This window comes from Molothrus ater, chromosome 6, assembly GCF_012460135.2.
Source record: "Molothrus ater isolate BHLD 08-10-18 breed brown headed cowbird chromosome 6, BPBGC_Mater_1.1, whole genome shotgun sequence".
NCBI lineage: Eukaryota > Metazoa > Chordata > Aves > Passeriformes > Icteridae > Molothrus > Molothrus ater.
Genome location: NC_050483.2, coordinates 45,474,592 through 45,494,117, shown reverse-complemented (window position 1 = coordinate 45,494,117; position 19,526 = coordinate 45,474,592). Strand labels below are relative to the sequence as shown.

General features: G+C 46.0%; 1 protein-coding gene across 7 annotated transcripts in view; it reads left to right on the top strand.

Moving 5' to 3' along the window:
- FOXN3 (forkhead box N3) overlaps positions 1 to 19,526 on the top strand; it is a 205,088-nt gene that overhangs the window by 56,614 nt on the left and 128,948 nt on the right. For 5 of the 7 annotated variants that reach the window (XM_036383978.2, XM_036383977.2, XM_036383975.2 and 2 more), the window contains exons 1-2: positions 15,783 to 15,992; positions 18,597 to 19,153. In XM_036383978.2, the coding sequence (XP_036239871.1) occupies positions 18,611 to 19,153 (543 nt within the window). In that variant the 5' untranslated portion in view covers positions 15,783 to 15,992; positions 18,597 to 18,610. Of the gene's footprint in view, positions 1 to 15,782; positions 15,993 to 18,596; positions 19,154 to 19,526 lie in introns of those variants that run through there. The other 2 variants (XM_054515189.1, XM_036383974.2) reach the window with 1 other exon arrangement.

Here is a 19,526-nt window from a genome sequence, read left to right as displayed (position 1 = left end):
TTTAGACCCTAAGAATTAGATACATCACAAGGGTTGTATCATATAAGGTGGCAGTTCTGCAAAGTGTCAAATTGGACTCTGGTTCAAAGAATACATTTCTGTGGCAGCCACTTGGAGTGGAGTGGATTTGAAAAAGCAATTGAAAATATTTAGTACTGAGAGAAACCAGCTTTTATGTAAAGTACCTATTGTCAAAGTGTGGTGTAGTGGCTAGAACAGAAAATGAGAGTCGAACAGAAAATGAGAGTCAAACAGTCTAGGGTTTATTTTTGGCTCAAGCATAACTGTACTGAAGTCAAATTAATTGGAGCTAAATTCAGAAGTCTCTCCTAATATAGGATTTTTGATCCACTTTCAGAACTCTGTTAGAGATACGTGCTGTTTTGTTTTTCTAGAGGATGATCTAAAAGCATTGGAGGAAGTTGCTACATTTTGTATTAATGTATGCAAGGTTTTTTCCATAAGCATGTAAGCTAGCATGAGATGTATGGCTTCTATGCTGGGAGGGATAAATGTGTGGAAATCTATAGCTATTGCCAGGTGCCAGTCTTAATCAGAAATCTGTTGGCTTCACTGAAATTTTGCATAGATATTTTCCCTTGTCAGGTGACCTACTTAAATAGAAGAATACCGTATAACAGTCTTACAGATGTTTCTTGGCAGAGAGTCCCTGTTCTGCAGAGTAGAAGTCCAGGACAAAAAGACAAGTTTTCATTTACTGGTACATTTTCATTCATTTAAATAAATAAATAAAAAAAGAATAAATGAAGTTTAAATATTTAGATGCGACTTTTGCTTGTTAAAAAAGACTCTTTAAAGAACAAAAACCAAAACAATCTGGTGTCTCCAGGGGAATGCCTGCATAGTCCTGTGCCAAAGGTATCCCAGTGAACTCCAGGGGAGGTCTCTTGAAGAAGTTCAGCCTCCTGGACAGTGAGTTTATCTTTGGGATGTTGTTTACAGGACGTGTCATGGTTTGGCTGTCCCTACTCTGTACTGTGCAGGGGGTAGCAGATATGTTCTTAGAGATTAACATGAGAGGATGTTGTGGTTCCCTTTTGTTTCAACTTGCTTCCAAGTCAAGACAGTTGCTCAAATGTACTCCCAAAAGTGAGGCAAGAGACAGCCTAAGCCCATGGGCAGTGGATTCTGCAGAGACATGATTTGACAGTGGTTTCATCCCTCCGGGCTGGCTCAGGCCTCTGTTGCACTGAGTGTGCTCTGCCTACACAGAGCTGGGCATGTTCCCTTTGGGGATCAGTACCTCACAGAAGGAGGACCTAATCACCTAACCCAGCAATGCACAGTCCTGAAGTAATCCACAGAAAGAAGTGCATAACAGGGTGTGTTACTGTCTTGTTCATCGGTTGGAAATAAGAAGCAGAGCTGTCAGAGGAGAGGGAGACACCAGTTAGGTTGCCTGTGTTGCCATTTCCTGCTGGCAGCAGAGCAGGATGGGCACAGCACTAATAAGAGCAGCCACAGCTGGTTTGGCCATTCTGGTTAGTGTAATGGCTGAGGGCCAGATACACCCAGGACCATGTTCATTTCTGGGCAGGATGGTGCCCCTAGGCAAGACAAGCATCTTGTAAGATGAACATTCTGCTGTAATACCCTCCCTTCTCACAAGCATTGTGTCAGCAGGGAGAGAAGCAAACCTTCAGGCAGGGCTATAAGATGGCACTTTGGAAAGTACCTGAAGCAATACTAACTTCACTGAAAGTCATTTTAAAGTCAGTGAGACTTGGGCTTTTAAATCTTTCTAGTGCTTTTCTTACAAGTTACCATCAGTATTTGAAAATCTAATCTATTAGCCTGCCTCCCTTGCACCATCCATCTGAAGATCTCTAATCAAAGCTGTAAATATCTATAAATCTGTAATACCTTATGAATTCTCTATATTGACTTGAATTTTGGGATGTTTACTGTATGATTGTATTGATTTAGGTTAATAGGAAAAATAACCCAGTCAGAAATAAAAGCTGATGGTAGATCAACTCAGTTCAGGTGGGTGACAGGCCAGGATGGAGAGATCCAGCAGGCAAAAGCCAGCAAGTCAGCATGAGCAGGTTGTGTGGCCAGTCCATCTTTTCCTCACTGGAACAAGGGAGAGTGCAAGGAGACCTGCTGAGGGGAGAACAGTGTCTCCTGATAGAGGAATCAGCTGTAATCGTGGTGACACAAGGTGTATCTGTCTGCCTTTCTTTAACTCGCTGTTATTAAGCAGCGCCTCGGGATTAAAAGGCGCTGACAGGAGTCCAGCAGTCCTCACAGTTTGTTGGGTAAATAGGGTTCATTCTCGGGGTCCTGCTTCCTCTCTCAGGCCTGCGTGGCCTGGTAGGAGCAGCTGCAGGATTGTGCCCTGGGAAGGAGAGGGATGCCTCCCAGCCCAGGGAGGTGCAGTCAGAGCAGCAGAGGTGTCACTCAGCACAGCACACTTCAGGGGGAGAACAACCATAGGTTATCCAGTTCAACAGCTGATATGGACCTGTAGCATTTTTTCTGAAGCCATGCCGTAGACTGCAGGCAAAAATATTAGTGATCTGCAGGAAAAGCCAGACTCTCTGACATGGATTAGCAGTGGAATTTGTACCCCAAGTATCTTCTTTTCTGGTTCAAGCTCCTTGGGATATTAACTCCTGTTGTTCTAACTCAATCTTTTATCCTTGCGTTTTAGAAAGCAAAATAGCTTTTTTCTCTGTTAATTTCCAGTGTATTGCTTTCTTGTTTTAAATAAAGCTCCTGCTCTATTTTTGAATAACATAATGAGTGAAAAATGACTTTATTCATCCTGGTGGCAGGACAGCAATTTGTTACACTGCCAGCTAGAGAACCTGGATCAGAAACAAATTTGGGTTCCCAGGCTCTGTGCCAGAAGAGCTGAGACATATTTTTGAGGTGATGTACTTGGACTCTAGGGGGAGATTGTTGACTGAACTGAGCTGCTTTCACAAACATCCTGCCAGCTGAGCCTTGACACACTGCTGGTCTTTGCCTCAAATGGGCAGGTCTGGTGGCTGGGAACTGCTCCCAGGAGCTGGAAGCACAGGTGAAGAATTGAGGATGCTTGGTGGAAATTAGGTTCATGCATTCACACTTACTTATCACTTACTATTCCATTGATCCAAGCTCAAAGATCATGTATAATGATGACTCTGGGTTGTTGGAGGGGGGGTTGTTGCCCTTTTCTCGTGGGGCCAGAGCTGAAACTTGAGCAGGAGATGACGCAAGGCCATTGCTTCCCATGTGACCACCCGGACTTGACCTAGTTCCACATCACCCTTTAAAAGCACTCTCTGTCTCTGTTGCTTCCCTGTAGCCCTTCCCACCATGCTCTATGGTGCTTCCTCATCTCCCAGACCATTTCCACCCTGGCCATGCTCCTGCTGTCTTAGGCAGATACAAGGTGGAAGCCAGAGGCACAGACTTGTAGTGGAGCAGCCCTGAGAAGTTTGGGTAGCTCTGAAGCCGCAGCTTTTTCAAAGGACTGAAGCTGCACAGGGCCTGATCTGTTACAGTTATTGTTCGTGTGAGGCAGCATCTTCCAGCTGCTGTTCTCTTCATGGATAAAGATATTGTCAGCTGGAATGATCTGCTTCCATATTTTGTATAGACATATTAAGTGCTTGGAAAAGCTCCAGGTAATTCAATGAGTCTGTAAAGGGAAAAGCTACAGGCTGAGACTACAAGGGAGAACATGTTGTTAGGACCATTTTATCAAAAAGTAACTCCCTTTTCTTTTATCTGGGTAGATGCAATACTGATAATTATGACTGTATGATTAGATGTTCATGGATAGGTATGTTTGTGTATTATTTTCTGATGTTTATGTATACCTGTAGTTATTTCAGAGGGTGAAATGCAGGTCATTAGTAGCACTGTTGGAGCAGTAGGAAGGTACTGTAAAATCAAGAAAATTCTGCATAGACCTGAGTCATGTGTCCTAGATATACAATAATTACCATAATAGGCAAGAAATAGGGTTTTCAAGCAAAGCTATGAGGTGACACATTTAAAGCAAAGGAAGAATTTTCTTCACACAGTCAATAGTTAAAGCATGGAACTTATTGCTACAGGCTGTTGTTGATGCTGAAGCTTACAGGAACCTTTTTGAAAGTTGATAGGAAAAAAATATCTTTGGGTTTACAGCACACCACAACATCTGATTGCATCTTTAGCTTCAGCTTTTAAGCAGCAGGTCTCTGGAAGTACAGGAGAATGCTGCAGTATCACTGTGCATTTGCCCTTTCTTCCTTAGGACTTGGCTGGAATGGGGACGTGGGCAAGAGAAGCTTTGCTCTGACTGGCTTCTTCAACTCTTACAGTAAACATCAAATGGAGCTATGTGACAGGGAGGTAAGGAAGAAATAAAGGTAGAGGGTTGGATGCTGATTAGCACTGGCAAAAATCCAAGGATGCAATCAAATAGCTCACAGAGCACTGGGGTACCTGAGGACAGCTTCAGCCCAGCTCCCTAAGGACTCTGCAGGCGCCGGCATCACACTTCCCGCTCAGTAAGGCAAGCACAGGCATAAATTTCCACCTGGCCAATTTCAAGATCTTATTCCATCTGCTCAATCTATGAGAGAAGAAATGGTTCAAGGAGAACCCATTAACTTCAGTAAGGACCCCCTTTGGGTACTTGATGACTAAAATCCTACTCTTGAACAGAGTTGAGCACTCACTTGCCACGGTGTTTATTCACACACACAAATGCATGTATTACCAAGGGCCCAGCTGCAAACCCACACTTCACACGTGAGTGCAGCATGTCTCTGGCTCCCTAAATCTGATGGGTGTGTATGGGAATTCTGAGTCAACCCTGGCTCTGTACAAGATCAGAGCTGTAGCAGAAAAACAGGTGGAAACTTACTGATGGCAGTGCTTGTTTCAGCCCATTTGTTTTGCCTTCTCCATTTTTGTAGGTTGTGACAATGGACAGAAATACATAAAAGTAAAGGAGATGTGTGTACTCTCTGGCCTCCTCTGGTCAGCACTTACAGATTTCTAACTCGGCAAAGTGACTGCCCTGTAATTACTGGAGCGTATAAATCTTGGCTTTTTTTTTTGACTGGGACCTGTGCATGGTAATGGATGAGCAGAGAGGCAGTTTCTTTCATAAGGAGGTATTATGCAATTTAAAGGGGTCACAGTTTTTCCTATTTGTTGAATCTATGGGTTTTTTGCTTTGTGAACATCTGAATTTTCTACATGCAGGTAAGAAAGACCTACAGTTTGTTGTAATGATATGATCAAAGTACAGAGTAGCCCAGCATTCCCTACTGACATCCACTGGGATCTTGAGAGCTGTGAGATTATGTTGTTTGGAGAGCTGTGAGATTATGTTGTTTGGAGAGACAAGAGGAAGGAGGAGTAGTAGGACCAGTTTTCCAGTAGAGGTAACAGCCACACAGTGGCTTTGGATTGAGCTGCACTTGCCCTGGTGCCCAGCATAATCCAGCTGGCCCCAAAGTGTCAGTGCTGGCTGTGCTCCCTACCCATGGCATGGCAGTCTTGCAGGAGTTTGCAGAGACCAGTATCTCATGAACCCTCCCAGGTGACCTCTTAGGTCAAAGCCATCCAGGGCATTCTCAGTAACTGACTGGCATCGACCAGTCAAGAGATTTACTGACATTTGTAGCCAAGTTTAGACTTTGTTGCACGCAGTTAAAAGCTGTCCTGCCAGTTTGTTTGCTGATACTCCCCCAGATCTGGCTTTCCTCTGATCATGTAGCCAACTGATGTTTGTTATTATTTAGACCAAATCATGCCTCTGGCAAAACTGACATCACTGCTGGGCCTCATTAGGGAAATGAGGAGCAGGGTGTGGGGAGCTGGCTGCAGGAAGTGCCACTGTTTCCCACCACTGAGCTGGGAGTGAACGCCCCTCGCCAGGCAGGTTAGTGGGGTCTGTGGTTTCAGTGTAGCCCTTTGCCAACGCCCTTCAAGTTACAGGAGGGGTAGAAATCTCACTAGATAGAGAGCTTTTGTCCTGGTTTCAGCTGGGATGGAGTTAATTTCTTCCTAGCAGCTGGTAGAGGTCTGTGTTTTGGATTTAATATGAGAGTAATATTGATAACACACTGATGTTTTAGGTATTGCAGTGCAGTGCTTACCCTAAGTCAAGGACCTTTCAGTTTCTTGTGCTCTGACCGTGAGCAGGTCCAGAAATCAACTGGAAGGGGGCACAGCCAGGACAGGTGACCCAAACTGGCCAAAGGGATATTCCATGCCATTGAACATCAGGGGATGACTGCCAGGGGCTGATCACTGCAGGGGTATGGGCTGGGCATCAGTCAGCAGGTGGTGAGCAATTGTATTGTGCATCACTTGTTTATCTATTATTATTACTGTTGTTGATATTGATATTATGATTACTATTATTATTATTACCTTTATTTCAGTCATTAAGTTGTATTTAACTCTTGAGCTTTACCTTTTTCAGTTTTCCTTCCCATTCCATCTGGGGCTGGGGTTGATGAGCAAGTGGCTGTGTGGGACTTATCTGCTGGCTAGGGTTAAAACACAACAGCTTTTGAGAAGTTGGCATGCATGCCATATGATGTAGGCTGCTCCATTGCTGTTTTTTGTTTGCTTTTTTCTAGTCACTGTTTTAAAGAGCAGTACTAACAGGACAACATGGTTTCTGTGCATCTCTGGTAATTTCAGAATCATGGATTTAGATAAATGAAGACTAATCACATAGTTGTTGGTAGGTGGGAAAGTCTTTGTCTTCAAGTAGTGCAGAATTTCTTAGTCTGCTTGGTTACATTGACAGTTTGGAAGAAAGACAGTGATTAGTGAAATCTGGAATAATTATTTCATTTTCAAACTTCTTTTGCTAGCCATTTTTCTTTTCTTGTGTTAAATATCACCTTGATGTCGCCTTATGTCTCCCATACTTTACCTTACTTTATACCCTACTGGACTTTAGCTATGTAATTCCTGTCTTTCCCTTTTATCTACTTGTTCCCGACCTTTGGAGTTGATTGTGTAACCGGAGGTGCAAGTAATGTTTTTCCACTGAAGATCAGACATGTCACATAAGACATTGTTTTTAATGTCACTCTGCTAGTTCAACCTGCAACGAGTTACTAAAATTAACTTATAAATGGTGTGTGTAATTTATGTTATGAAGAAAAGTACTGTTTAAAGAGAATAAATGCTGTTCCAACCACCACAGCAGCAAACTCCATCACTCGTACTGCTAACATCCGACCATTATCTGCCTCTTATTTCACACTAAAAAGAATAACAAAAGCATTCTTACAAATGGACTGTTTCTAAACATATCAGAAGCTTTTTTGGACCAGTACCTAAGAAATGAAACTGTGTTTTTTTAAAACCTCAGTTTTTATTTTGGTACAAATTACAGATGTTCACAGAAGTATCAGTAAGTGCAGGCTCTGGAGATGGGCTGCTTCTCATTAAACATGCATGTGCTATTGTCTTCTTACATCTTTAGACCTAGCCTTCATTTTGAGGTCAGACTTTAATTTCTGAAGAATGTAATTTAAAGTTATGTCTAGTGTTTTGTGATTACCTGGAACTACTAAAGAAAAAGACTTGGCAGTGGCAAAATAAATATGTAGGAGCTGTAGCTGCCTTAACTCTGCTAGAGGTAGTAAAAAAGAAGGTCTAAACATTTGAGTGATTTTAACAAGGGGGCAGAAGCCAGTGAAGTGTCTGTTGCATTGCAAAAAGTTTTACAGGCAGAAGTTGACAACACAGGAGGCTCCTGCTCTCTGTATTTAAAGTTTACTTTGCCATTTTTCTTCAGTGGGTTCAGTGTTGTAGTGAATAATTTATAGGCAGTATGAATGAGCTCATTAGTCACCTTTTCAGAGCTTAAGTGAGGTTTGTGGTTGTCATTACATGGATCTTCTGTTCGCAGGCACGACAAAGGACAGCTCAGCGGCTGCCTGGCACAGCCCTGACTGGCCTGTCTGCTGCTGAAACCCCAGCCCTGCTGCCAATAACCTGCAGGGCTTTTTTTTTATTCTTACGTGTGGTATTTGGTTTGTTATTGTGTTGTTTTCATGTTGGGGGTGTTTTTTTTGTTGTGAAAAAGAATATTGAAGATTATGCAACAGGTGATGTGGAATAAGTAAAACCCTCTACTTGTGTACAAGCAATAAAAGTGACTTTTCTTCTCAGATGTTCTTACAAATTTTGTTACAGCATGTCTTGATTTTGGCTGTGCTGGAGCTAATTTTCTTCCTAGTAGTTGATACAATGCTGTGGTTTGGATTTATTATGAGAATGACATTGGTAACACGCTGCTTGCTGGTTTACTTGTTGCTGTGCAGTGCTTAGCCTGAGTCAAGGGCTTTTCAGTTTCCCATGCTCTGCCAGCCAGCAGGTGCACAAGAATCTGGGAGAGAGCACAGCCAGGACAGCTGACTGCAACTGGCCAAAGGGATATTCCATATCAAAGAGCATCATGCCCAGTAGATAAACTGGGGGAGTTGGCTGGGAAGGGCTGATCACTGCAGGGGTATGGGCTGGGCACTGCTCAGCAGGTGGTGAGCAGTTGTATTGTGTATCATTTTTGTGTCCATCTGGGGATTTATTTCTCTCTCTCTCCCCCTCTCATATCTTCCTTTTCACTACTGCTATTAATGTAATATTGCAATTATTTTATTTATTAAGCTGTTCTTAACTCACAGGTTTTACCTTTTTGTGATTCTCCTTCCCATCCCACCAGGGGTGGGAGGAGTGAGTAAGCACATGCATAGTACTTAGTTGCTGGCTGAGATTAAACCACAACATAGCCATAATATTTTTTTGTCCTTGAAATGCTTATGGAAGTGCTAAACTGTGCTGGAACTAGCTGAACCTAAGAAAACGGATTAACTATCAATGTTTACAAGACTGCAGATATAAAGAGAAAAATATTCCCAAGATTATTTCATAGTGCTTCAGCAGCTGAGACCTACCCCATCCTTGTGACATCCCTGTGAGAAACCTGTGGAATGTGAAATTTGCCTGCAAAAAGTCTGTCAGGTGCCAGGTGCACCATACCTCCCAGATCACTGCAGCTGCTCACTGAAGTTACCTGTTGTCAGAAAGACTGGAGGCAGTGCCAAAAGGCCTGGCAGAAATTAATGTCCCAGGGAATAAGTCAGCCCATTATAATAACACACTCTTGTCACCATGGAGAAGCCAAAAGCTGCTTGCAGGGAAACCCACCTCACAGGACATGAATGTAGCAGCCAGGGGGGTGGTCCCCTGGCCACAGAAGTTGTTGCTGGGATGTGGTACTTGAGCTGTGCTTTTTTTGCTATGCCACGTTTCCTCCTTCCTCCTTTCCTCCCAAAATCTTGCTTACCTGCTCTGCCTGATGGCTGCTCTCTGGTTCAGCCTTTGAGTCTGCCTCACTTGTGGCTGTGGAGGGGAGCACAGGACAAACCAGAACATTTCTGCAAATGGTACTGACTCTTTTTAGTCCTTCCACTGCAGTTTTTCATTGCTTTCCATTCCTTGCTCCCTGGCGCTTTCGGTGAGCTGGTCTGTAGCACTAAAAACACACCAAGGACAGAAGTCTGCTTGTTCATTTTATGGCACTTTGTGTGTTTCCCACAACTGCACCCTCTCAGCATCTCTTTGCAGACAAAGCTGTAGGTCAGCACAGCCCTGCTTGTGCTTCATCCCTGCACCACCTCATGCAGGCTCTCATAGTTGTCTCTGTGTTGTTGCAATACGGGAATCTGCGTTTCACAGGATTTCCTCTGGGAACAGTGTTCAAGAACTGTACAGGAAGAGTAGAGCCAAGTAGTGAGTAGAGGAAAGAACCCTGGAATATCCTGTGCTACAAAATGCTGGAAATCAAGCTGGGACTCACACAAGTCTAGTTGTGGCTAGGAAATGCACCTGGCACAAGCAAATGGTCAGAGGAGAATAATTGCCTTCTTACAGCAGTAGTGATGGTAAACTGTGTTTAGTGTCAGTTGCTGAGAACTTCAGTTGATGAGATGTGAACACAAACTTCACTACCTGTGAAGTCTTGTTGCAAACTTTTTTTTGCATGCATAGATACACAAAAAAAGGGCAAATTCATAAAATAACTGAGGAAGTGAACAGTTTGTATTCAGGAAAGCTGAGGCAGAATTTGAGAAGTTAACTTGAAATATTTTTGTCTTGGTTTTAGAAATTCCACTTGGCAATGCATTTTGGGAGTTTTATAAAAATAACATGATTTTCAATTGTAGTTTTCCCCAAAACTTCTGATCTTTACTGGTCTGCAGTGTTGGCTGCTGCTTTTCCTCCACACTGCTTTTGAGAACAAAAATACAGTTGATTTCTGGTTCTGCTGATTACTTGTAAGTTTGACTTCAGCTGCCAAGTGTGAACACTGATGTTTAGATAACGCCAGGCCACATCTTGTGGCATTACACTTTTACAACTGATATCAGAGTTTAAGCACCAAACCCAGAACACAGTTCCTTCATTTTTCAGCCTCTTTAAACACTACACCTGTACTAAAAATATTGGCTTGTATTACAGTTAATGTACCAACTGAGTTACTTAGGTGAGTTCAGACCTTTATAGCAGAAGACTCCAGTAAACATATGTTTATCCCAGCAATATTTTGCTTTCCACTGACTAGCCTGGAAAATAAGCTGCACTTGCAGAAGCTTCCCTTTCCCAGTATAAGCTAGGTTTGTGCTTCGGGTCCTTGTATGTTGGCTAATTACGCTGTGAAAGCATCTCTCATATGGACCCATTTGAACAAATATATATAGGACAAATGAGCATGCATGATGCTGTCCTCCCACCATACTCATGCACAGAAACACAATTGCTGGTAGCTTCTCAGCTGCATATAATTTTAGCACTAAGTATACTCATTTTCCTAGAAACTGCAAGCAAGTGTTACTACAATAACATCATAAATGTGCATACATTAATTTATAAAGGAGCTACTTAATAAAAACTGTGGATTTTATTGGAAAAAATTAATTTTATTTTAGCCTGTGAAACAGATATACCGTAGATAGTTTTGTTTGCTCAGACTTCTGACAAAGCTTTATAGTGGTGCTCCTTTTCTCAGATTCAGTTCTGTTTCTGTTGGGTTTTGTCTGCTGGGGAAAATGAGAACTTGAAGACTAATTAAATGTAAGGTTGGGAAAATGCTTTGTAAATCTGATTCCATGTTCTCGATTGAATGAGCAAAAGATAGATCTATTGGTAAGCTGGGCCTTCCCTGCATGTGCAGCTTATAGCTTAGTGCTTGCTGGGTGAAGAAATGGGAAGGCATGCTTGCAAAAGCCATGGGATGGGCAGGCAGGGTACAACTGCACTCAGAGCAGCTGTGAAGCCAGAGTTGCTCTCTTTCAGGGCAGCAGGGCACTGTTTGTCAGCCCATTAGGTGTGTTACCTCTGTACAGGGCAGAGACTCTGGCTGTTCTGGAGCTATGCCAGGAATTCAGACACTGCTGTTTCTCTGCCCCAAAAGCAGGCATAGTGCAGAAAACAAAACCAGGCTGGTCTGTTGTGGTTAAAAATAAAGAAGTAGTTGATACTGCAGGAGAAGAATGCTGAGAACAGGAGTTGTGAAAGCGGAAATGAATAAACACTGTATTAATGATTTAGTTTTTCTAAGTTCCTGAAGGTGTCCAAAGTGCTTGTGCTCTGTACAAGATTAAATCCAGTGCCTCAGAGAAAACAGAAGATTAGAAATATCAAGACTGATGGGGACACACCAGTCATTCTGCATGGAGGAAGCACTGACACAAAAATGAGATGGTCAGTGTACAGGCGCCAGGGCCTGAGCTGTGTCCCACACTGAGGGTCTGATCACAAGAGTCAGCAGCCCTGTCCACATCACTCTTTGAAAAGTACATCAGGACCCTTAAGAATTAGGAGGAGATTTTTTTACAGCTGTGTAATTCTAAATCCTAATAAGCAAGCTTTGCTGGCAAACTTGCAGCAGACTTCAGGGAAGAAATCTGACTCTGTAGAGAGAATAAACATTGACAAGGACACCAGTCAATAAAGACATGGTAATTGGAGACCAAGTTAGGAAGAGGGGCTTAAAGGTGAGGATAAATAGCGCAGGACTGTTGAAGTGTGGCAGGTGAGGCCAGAAGGCAGAAAGTAGAAGTATTTAATAAGGTAATGTGACATGGTGTCCTGCTTTTGGCTGAGACAGTAGTGCTGTATTTTTGGATTCAGTATGAGAATTAAGTTGATATCACACTGATGTTTCAGTTGTTGCTGTGCAGTGCTTGACCTAAGTCAAGGACTTTTCAGTTTCCTGTGCTCTGACAGTGAGCAGTGCACAAGAAGCCAGGAGGGAGCATGGCCAGGACAGGGGACCTGAACTGACCAAAGGAATTTTCCATACCACAGAGCATCATGCCCAGGATATAAACTGTGGGGGAATTGATCAGGAGGGGCCAGTTACTTCTTAGGGATGAACAGGCATCTGTCAGCAGGTGGTGAGCAATTGTATTGTGCATTTGTTTCTCTTGGGTGTTATTCCTCTTTCTGTCTCTTACTATTACTATCATCATCATCATCATCATCATCTTTTTTTTTTTTTTTGAATTATGAAACTATTCCTATCTTAACCCCTGAGTTAAGGGTTTGTGGTTTTTTGTTTGGTTTTTTTAAAATTCTGATTCCTCTGCTCACTGTGTGTGTGGCAGGGGGAGCAAGCGACTGTGTGGTATTTAGTTTCTATCTGGGGTTAAACCATGACACATGGTCATAATACTAGCAAAGAGAGATGTTCCCAGCAGACGGAGATTGAGGGGGGAAGATGAGCCCGTGAGCCCATGACCCTTGCTGTGCTTGTGTGCTCGATGGCTTGTGGGAAATTTTCAGGGATTCCAATCTAGAGGAGGATAAGAGATAAAGGAGTATAGAGAGATGGCTGGAAATCCTCATTAAATAAGATACTGCAACATCTGCAGTTGGTATTCTGAAATCTGAGTGGAAAGATTAGACTGTTGTGTATTAGCCCACAAGGCTAAAGTGCAGCTCTGCACTGTTGGAACTTCTAATCAGCCTTCAGGACGGCAAGTACTTTGGTCTTGATGTACAAACAGTTTCATCTGTCAGTGTTGCAAATCTTATGCTAAATGAATTAGTATTATTGCTGTCTCAGAAACGGGGAAATCAACACCCTAATAAATTTGGGGGCTTGTCTGAGATTACAGTGAGTATTTAGTTACTTGATGGCCATGCATTAGTTGTTCTGCCGCTGCTGTGGTCTCCAAGCCAGCAGTTAATGTTCTTTCATTGGAGCCTCATGAGACTGTGTGCTCCTTTCTTAAATTAGTTGTATTAGGTACTCCAGCAAAGAGTCAGAAGTTGGGGAACAGTCATCCTAAGAGGCAAGATAGTAGTGTTTACATTGTTGCTGGTATTCTGCCGCTGTGCAAGTCACCAGCTGCCCTTGCAGTTGAGCTCAGGGGTGAGTGGGAGCCAGCGAGAGGCTGCCCTGCACTGCTGCCGCTCACGGGACACCTCAGCGGGGGAGCAGCGTCTGGCAGCCCTCCCACCCAGCGGGCAGCCTGCCCCTGCTCTCCCAACCTCCTCTGCCACCTGCTGCTGGCCCCTGTGCTTGATCATGCCGGCTCTGCTGTCCACACAGCAAATGTCTCACAGGGGCCCTTCAATGCAATCTCTAGAGTGCACTCTGGGGAAATTCCTACCTGCCATGGAAAAACCAGAAAACTGAAACTGATCGTATTCCACCAATATTCAGGGGGAATTTGGCCACTAATTCTGAACAGAACTGAGCTGAATAGGATGCATACATAATGTATTCAGGTATAATTTTCTTTTCATACTACCCTGCATCTCATGAGGCTTCCCCCTTCTCACTTCAGAAATACTTCTCATTAGCTGAATTCTTCTTGGTAGTCTTTCAAGACACTTGACTTTTGCAAGTGATAATAAATGCAATAAATCTCCTTGCTTGCCAATAAAGAGGCATGTTGATTCACTCAGAAAAATGTCTGAAGCATTTGGAGTAAGTTCAGGTGGGTGGAGTTATGACTTGATAATTTAGTTTGGGTTTGAAACCAAACGGCCATGAGATAAGAATGGTGTAAACTAATGGTCTTGCTGGCTGTTGAGTGTGAGGCTGGTGGAGTCACAGGGCAGGACTGCCAGTGGGTAATGATGATACTCTGCTGCCTGATAGGTATTCTTCCCATTCTGCAATTCAGCTGCTGGTGTGTCTTCTTGAAAATATGCAAGAATGTGAAATAGCAGTTCACTGGGTAGGGGAGGGAAAGCTATCGGCAAAAGAAGTCTTAACTAGTTATGACAGGAATTTCTAGTTCCAGAGAATCAATGAAATGCTTCTTATCCCTGCACTTTGAGAATGAGGTGCTTGCCACTCTTATCTAAAACTGGGAATTTGGTGAGTGTTAAATAGATTAAAGGAGGTAACCCATCCATTGGGAAATAATGCAGAATTCCCTAAAGGTCTTGAGGCAGCTGTTCCAAGTTTTCCAAATAAAACAGCTAAAATGTTTTCCTTCCTAGCTTAGTAACAATTTCTGTGTCCAGAGGGGACTGCACTGGGAAGGATACCTGTATTTCTGACTTAAGTTTATATTGTGTATACATTTCTGCAGCAGGCATTTTCTATAGTGAAAGGAGAATTTATTTCATAGTATGCTAAATCTTCAAGTGTTGTTTACCCAGAGTGGAAAATGTTTGATTTTTGTGGACCGGCTACGAAACAGTTCCATGTACTTGTTTTGCTGGTAGACAGCCATACTTTAATTTTGTGCTGCAAATCACTGAAGCTACTTGAGATCTGGCATATAATGTATAGTAGACTGTATGTTCAGCTAGTGCTGTCTAGACTGGACAACTTCTTTATTTTTAAATCAAGTTAGTTCCCTTCAATTAATTCAACTGATGGCAAGGGATTTTTTACTCAAGTTAATACTAGTTATGTCAGGGTATGACAGCAGAGGAGAAAATGCACCATATTTCCTAATCGAGTCAAGCCTTCCTTTAAAGCAGATTTCCTTCAGGAAATATCCCCCCCCTTCCGTCGGCAGTAACTGCAGATTTCTGCAGCACGGTTCTGTACTGTGCACCGCACAGCACGGCAGTGGCCGTAGTTTCCCGATGCCCGGAGCCAGCAAGAAGAGCCGCCGGGCGGGATCCGCGCCTGTCGCTGCCCGCGCACCCCGCAGGGCCCGGCTCCGGCTCGCACAGCGGGGCAGGTGCCCGGCTCCGGCCGGGCTCGTGTGCGCCGCCGGGCCGGCAGCTTCGCCCGTGTTCGGCAGGAATTACCTGCCCACTGGGAGGGTGTTCAAAGATGCCTCCTCCGCTCCTCTGGCGGGAGAGGCAGAAGCAGGGTTCTGCTATGCTAAGCCGTGGGCTCCTGGGGCTCGTCGGTGCCTCCGGTGTACACCGCGGTTCGGCCGGGGTCGGCCTGGCCGGGCGGGGGAAAGGAGACTCGCACAAGTGGGAGCGCCGCGGCTGCCGGTTCTCGGCGCACCGGGACTTCCGAGCGCCTCCCGCCCGACCTCGGACACCCGCCCGCCCCCGGCCAGCGCCGCCGGCCCGGCACGACCCGGACGCCGGGCGGGGGCCGGGGTGGGCGAGCGGCCTGCGGGGGGCACGGCCGGGTCCCCGCCGCCGGCCGGCAGGAACCGCCGCCCTCCCCCACCGCCGGCGGCCCTCCCTTCCGCGGCTTCTCCCGTCGCGGCTGGCCCAGCCCACGTTTTCCCTCTCTCCCCTCCCTCCGTGGTCATGTGTCGCCTTTTTTGTTTGCAGTGGAAACAATTTCTCGCTCTCGGGCTCGCACCGAGGCGGACCGCTGCCCGTCGGGAGCGCGGGGCGGGCGTGGGGCAGTCGGGCCCCATGCAAGCGGCGGAGCCCCGTGCGCCGGGACCCCCGCGGCACCCCCGGGGCTCGGGCTGAGGCGGGGGCGCGCCATGCCCGGCTCCGTCAGATGAAACTTTGTGCCACTGCCATGAAGGGACCGCGGTGAAACCGCCGCCCCCCGCCAGGTAAGTTGCTGCTGCTGTTGTTGTTGTTGTTGTTGGCCGGGGTTGCGCGGGGCGGCGCGGGCCGGCCGCGGGCAGCGGCGCGGTGCAGTCCCGCCCGGCTCGGCCCGGCCCCGCGCCACAACTTGGTCGGGAGTTGGTGCGCGGCCCGGCGTGCGCGCCGCCGTGACCCCGCCGAGCCCGGCCGTGCCCGCGCCGCGGGGCCGCGCCCGGCTCGAGCTCGTCCCGCCGGGGGTCCCGGCGGCGCCCGGGCCGGGACCTCGGGGCACGCGCGCGCACGTGCGGCGGGGCGCGCGGGGCCGCGCGGGCCGGTGACACCTGGCCGGCATTGGCGGGGTGCGCGGCGCGCGCCGCCCGGCCCGAGCAGCCCCGGTCGCCTGGCAACGCCATTGATTGGCTGCGGCCGCGGCCAATGGGCGGCCGCCCCCCCTCGCGGCGGGCGCAGGTGGGAGCGCGGGCGGGGGGCCCGCCCCGGTGCGCCCCCCTCCGGCCGCGGCGGGCGCGCGTGCGGGGCGCGTCCGCCGGAGCCGCCGCGGGTTAAACGCGTTCGTCCGCCTGAAACGGGGGCTCGCCGTGACCGCCGCTCTTTTGTCTGCCGGTGGGGCGCCGCTGCAGCTGCCACGGGCCTCGCTGGCAGGCCCCCCCCCCCGTACCCCCCCCCGTTGTGGCCCCAGTCGGGCCCCGCCGCCGCGGGGGCTGCCCCGGGCACCCCGCCCGCGGCGGCAGTCGCTCTTGGGCCGGGCGCTGCCAGACTTCCCTGCCGGCTCTCCGTGCCGGCCCGAGGGGGCTCCGCGGGGCCGCGGCCGCCCGGTCACCCCCGCTGCCTGGAGCGGGGAGAGAGAGAGAGACAGGGGAAAAAAATCATGAAGTGATACGGCCCTTTGGGAGGATACTGGCAAATAAGGAAATTAAACAGAAAGAGAGCAGCGTGTTGTCATAGCAACAGTGCAATTAAATTACTTTACTGTCAGCCATCATATAATTTTCCTGTTTAGAAGCTCATGGGACGGAACTTCCATTTGGAGTCAAAGTTAAGCGTGCGGCTTAGGTAGGCAATGCCAGTGCCCCTGGACGCTGGCGATTCCCTTGTTTACCTCTGGTTGCGCTGGATGCAGTTTAGAAAACTAGGAAGTGGGGCCGACGCAAGTTTGGCCTCCTGGTGTTTACATCTGCATCGGTATTTTTTCCTTTTCCACATACTTACTCATGTAAATCTGCACATTTTCACTGAAGATGTTGAGTGTATTGATGTGCTTCCCTGCAGAAAAGTTATGTGTGTTTCATTTTTAGTAAATATCTGCTTTGGTGTAACTTCATTATAGAAAGACACAAAGAACTTAAAAGTTTTCGGTTTTGCCCATTTATGACAGCTAAATTAAAGTCCTTTACTTCTCTTTCCCATAATGGCTGCGTTGCTCTGTTTGTCCCTGCAGACAGCTAGTTCATTCTGTTTTTACCTGTAGCTTTTTTTGGCTTTCACTTACGGTATTGACTGCATGACTTCAGGTAACTGCTGGGGTTATGTTTTATGTACAGGGAATCATTTAATTCTTGTTCAGTGTTTGTGCAGAACATTTTGTCCATTTAAATACTGTTTTTAACTCCGTCCAGGTTTTGTTCCACTTCTGTTCATATCTCCAAGAGCTAATTCCTGGCAGTTTGGCTGTTTGTAGAAGCTAAGGGAGCCTGTCTCCTGCTTCTGAAGTAGAATTGTTTGGCTTGTCTGCTTCTCTCGAATTGGACAAGGGCCCAGCTTCGCTTTGCATCGGAAGTGCTCGGGATATTCCAAGTATTGGTGTCACAGGTGTCCCTCCAGGGCCTGCTGGTGCAACACCCTCAGCAGCTGACCCCACCTCTCACAGGCCACTGTTGAGCATCACAGCGGTCTTTCTGACTCTTGTTTTTTTCTATTGTGTTTGAAATAAGTTCAGCTTACGTTAAAATCTTCTCTGTTTACATACATTCTTAAAGTGCTCTATTGCTCTGGCACTTGCTTCCCCATTTTTTGGCCCTGGGCCCAAAAATACCGGGTGTTGCTTTCCTCTTACTTTCTCCTGACCTTGCTGGTTTTTAAGTTACACTCTCATTTCTGAGTTTTGGTGCAGCCAAGTCAGTATGGATGTTTGTCTGCCTATGCCTTTAGCCAGCGTGATTTTAATCATGGTGCTGTTGTATTGTCCTCAAATGTGAAACAGCTGAAATTAATCTGAAGCAACTGGCCATAAGTCACTCTTACTATTTTTTAATTCACATCCTTATTAAAGTGATACAATTGGGGTATTCAGTGGTTTGAAAACACCGCTTCCTCTTTAAAGAGACATGGTTTGGAATTTCCTCTGTAGGGCTTCATGTGCATGCAGAAGTGAGGTATATCTGGATTATCATCTCATTCCATCAACTGAAAATTCTTCCCTGTACTGACTTTAGATAATTTTATTCCACAGTTGTGGATGAGTGTTATAAGTGACAGTTATTAAACTGTCACATTTAATACAGATGGCAAAAGGCCAAGTGACCAGTTAGGGAAAAGCTGTCAAATTGTTACACAGGAACTTTTTATGAGCTAACTTTTCTCTTTCTCCCTTTTCTTTGGATTCACTCTCCCAGGAGCTGCTGTCTAAATGGGTCCAGTCATGCCTCCCAGTAAGAAGCCAGAGGGCTCAGGAATTAGTGTTCCCAGTGGATTGAGCCAGCGTTATCAAGACAGTGATTTATCAAAGGCACTTCATGATGACGAGGACCTAGATTTCTCTTTGCCTGCCATCAGATTAGATAAAGGGGCCATGGAAGATGAAGAACTAACTAATTTGAACTGGTTACATGAGAGCAAGAACTTGCTGAAAAGCTTTGGGGACTCGGTGTTAAGGAGCGTTAGCCCTGTCCAGGACATCGGTGATGACACGCCGCCGTCTCCTGCCCACTCTGACATGCCCTACGATGCCAAGCAGAACCCCAACTGCAAACCTCCTTATTCCTTTAGCTGCCTCATATTTATGGCCATTGAGGATTCGCCAACCAAAAGACTGCCTGTAAAGGATATATACAACTGGATTTTGGAACACTTTCCGTATTTTGCAAATGCACCCACTGGATGGAAAAATTCTGTGCGACATAATCTGTCCTTGAATAAGTGTTTTAAGAAAGTGGACAAAGACCGAAGTCAGGTGAGTTTGGAACTATGGGAATCTCTCTGGCTGTGAAAATATTCACCTGCTAATCCCAGAATATGTCCTTAACAACGGAGTATAGAATGTGCAACCCTGTGCCTGGTAATGTACTTGATAAGGTTCAGAGGGCCAGCATTTCTTTCGCATTGCTCATTCTGATTTTATTAAATTCATTGTCTAGACATCTGTAAGAAAGCGTTCAGAGTGTGTGTGTGTGTGTGTGTGTTTTTCCCCCCAGCTGGTGTCTTCATGCATAGTGGTTAAATATTGTTTTTAGTTATCATGCTGTGGTAATGGTTTCCAGCTATACTAGATGAATGTAATCATGTTATAAATAGGGTGCTTGCTGTTCTTGGCTTATACAAATGTA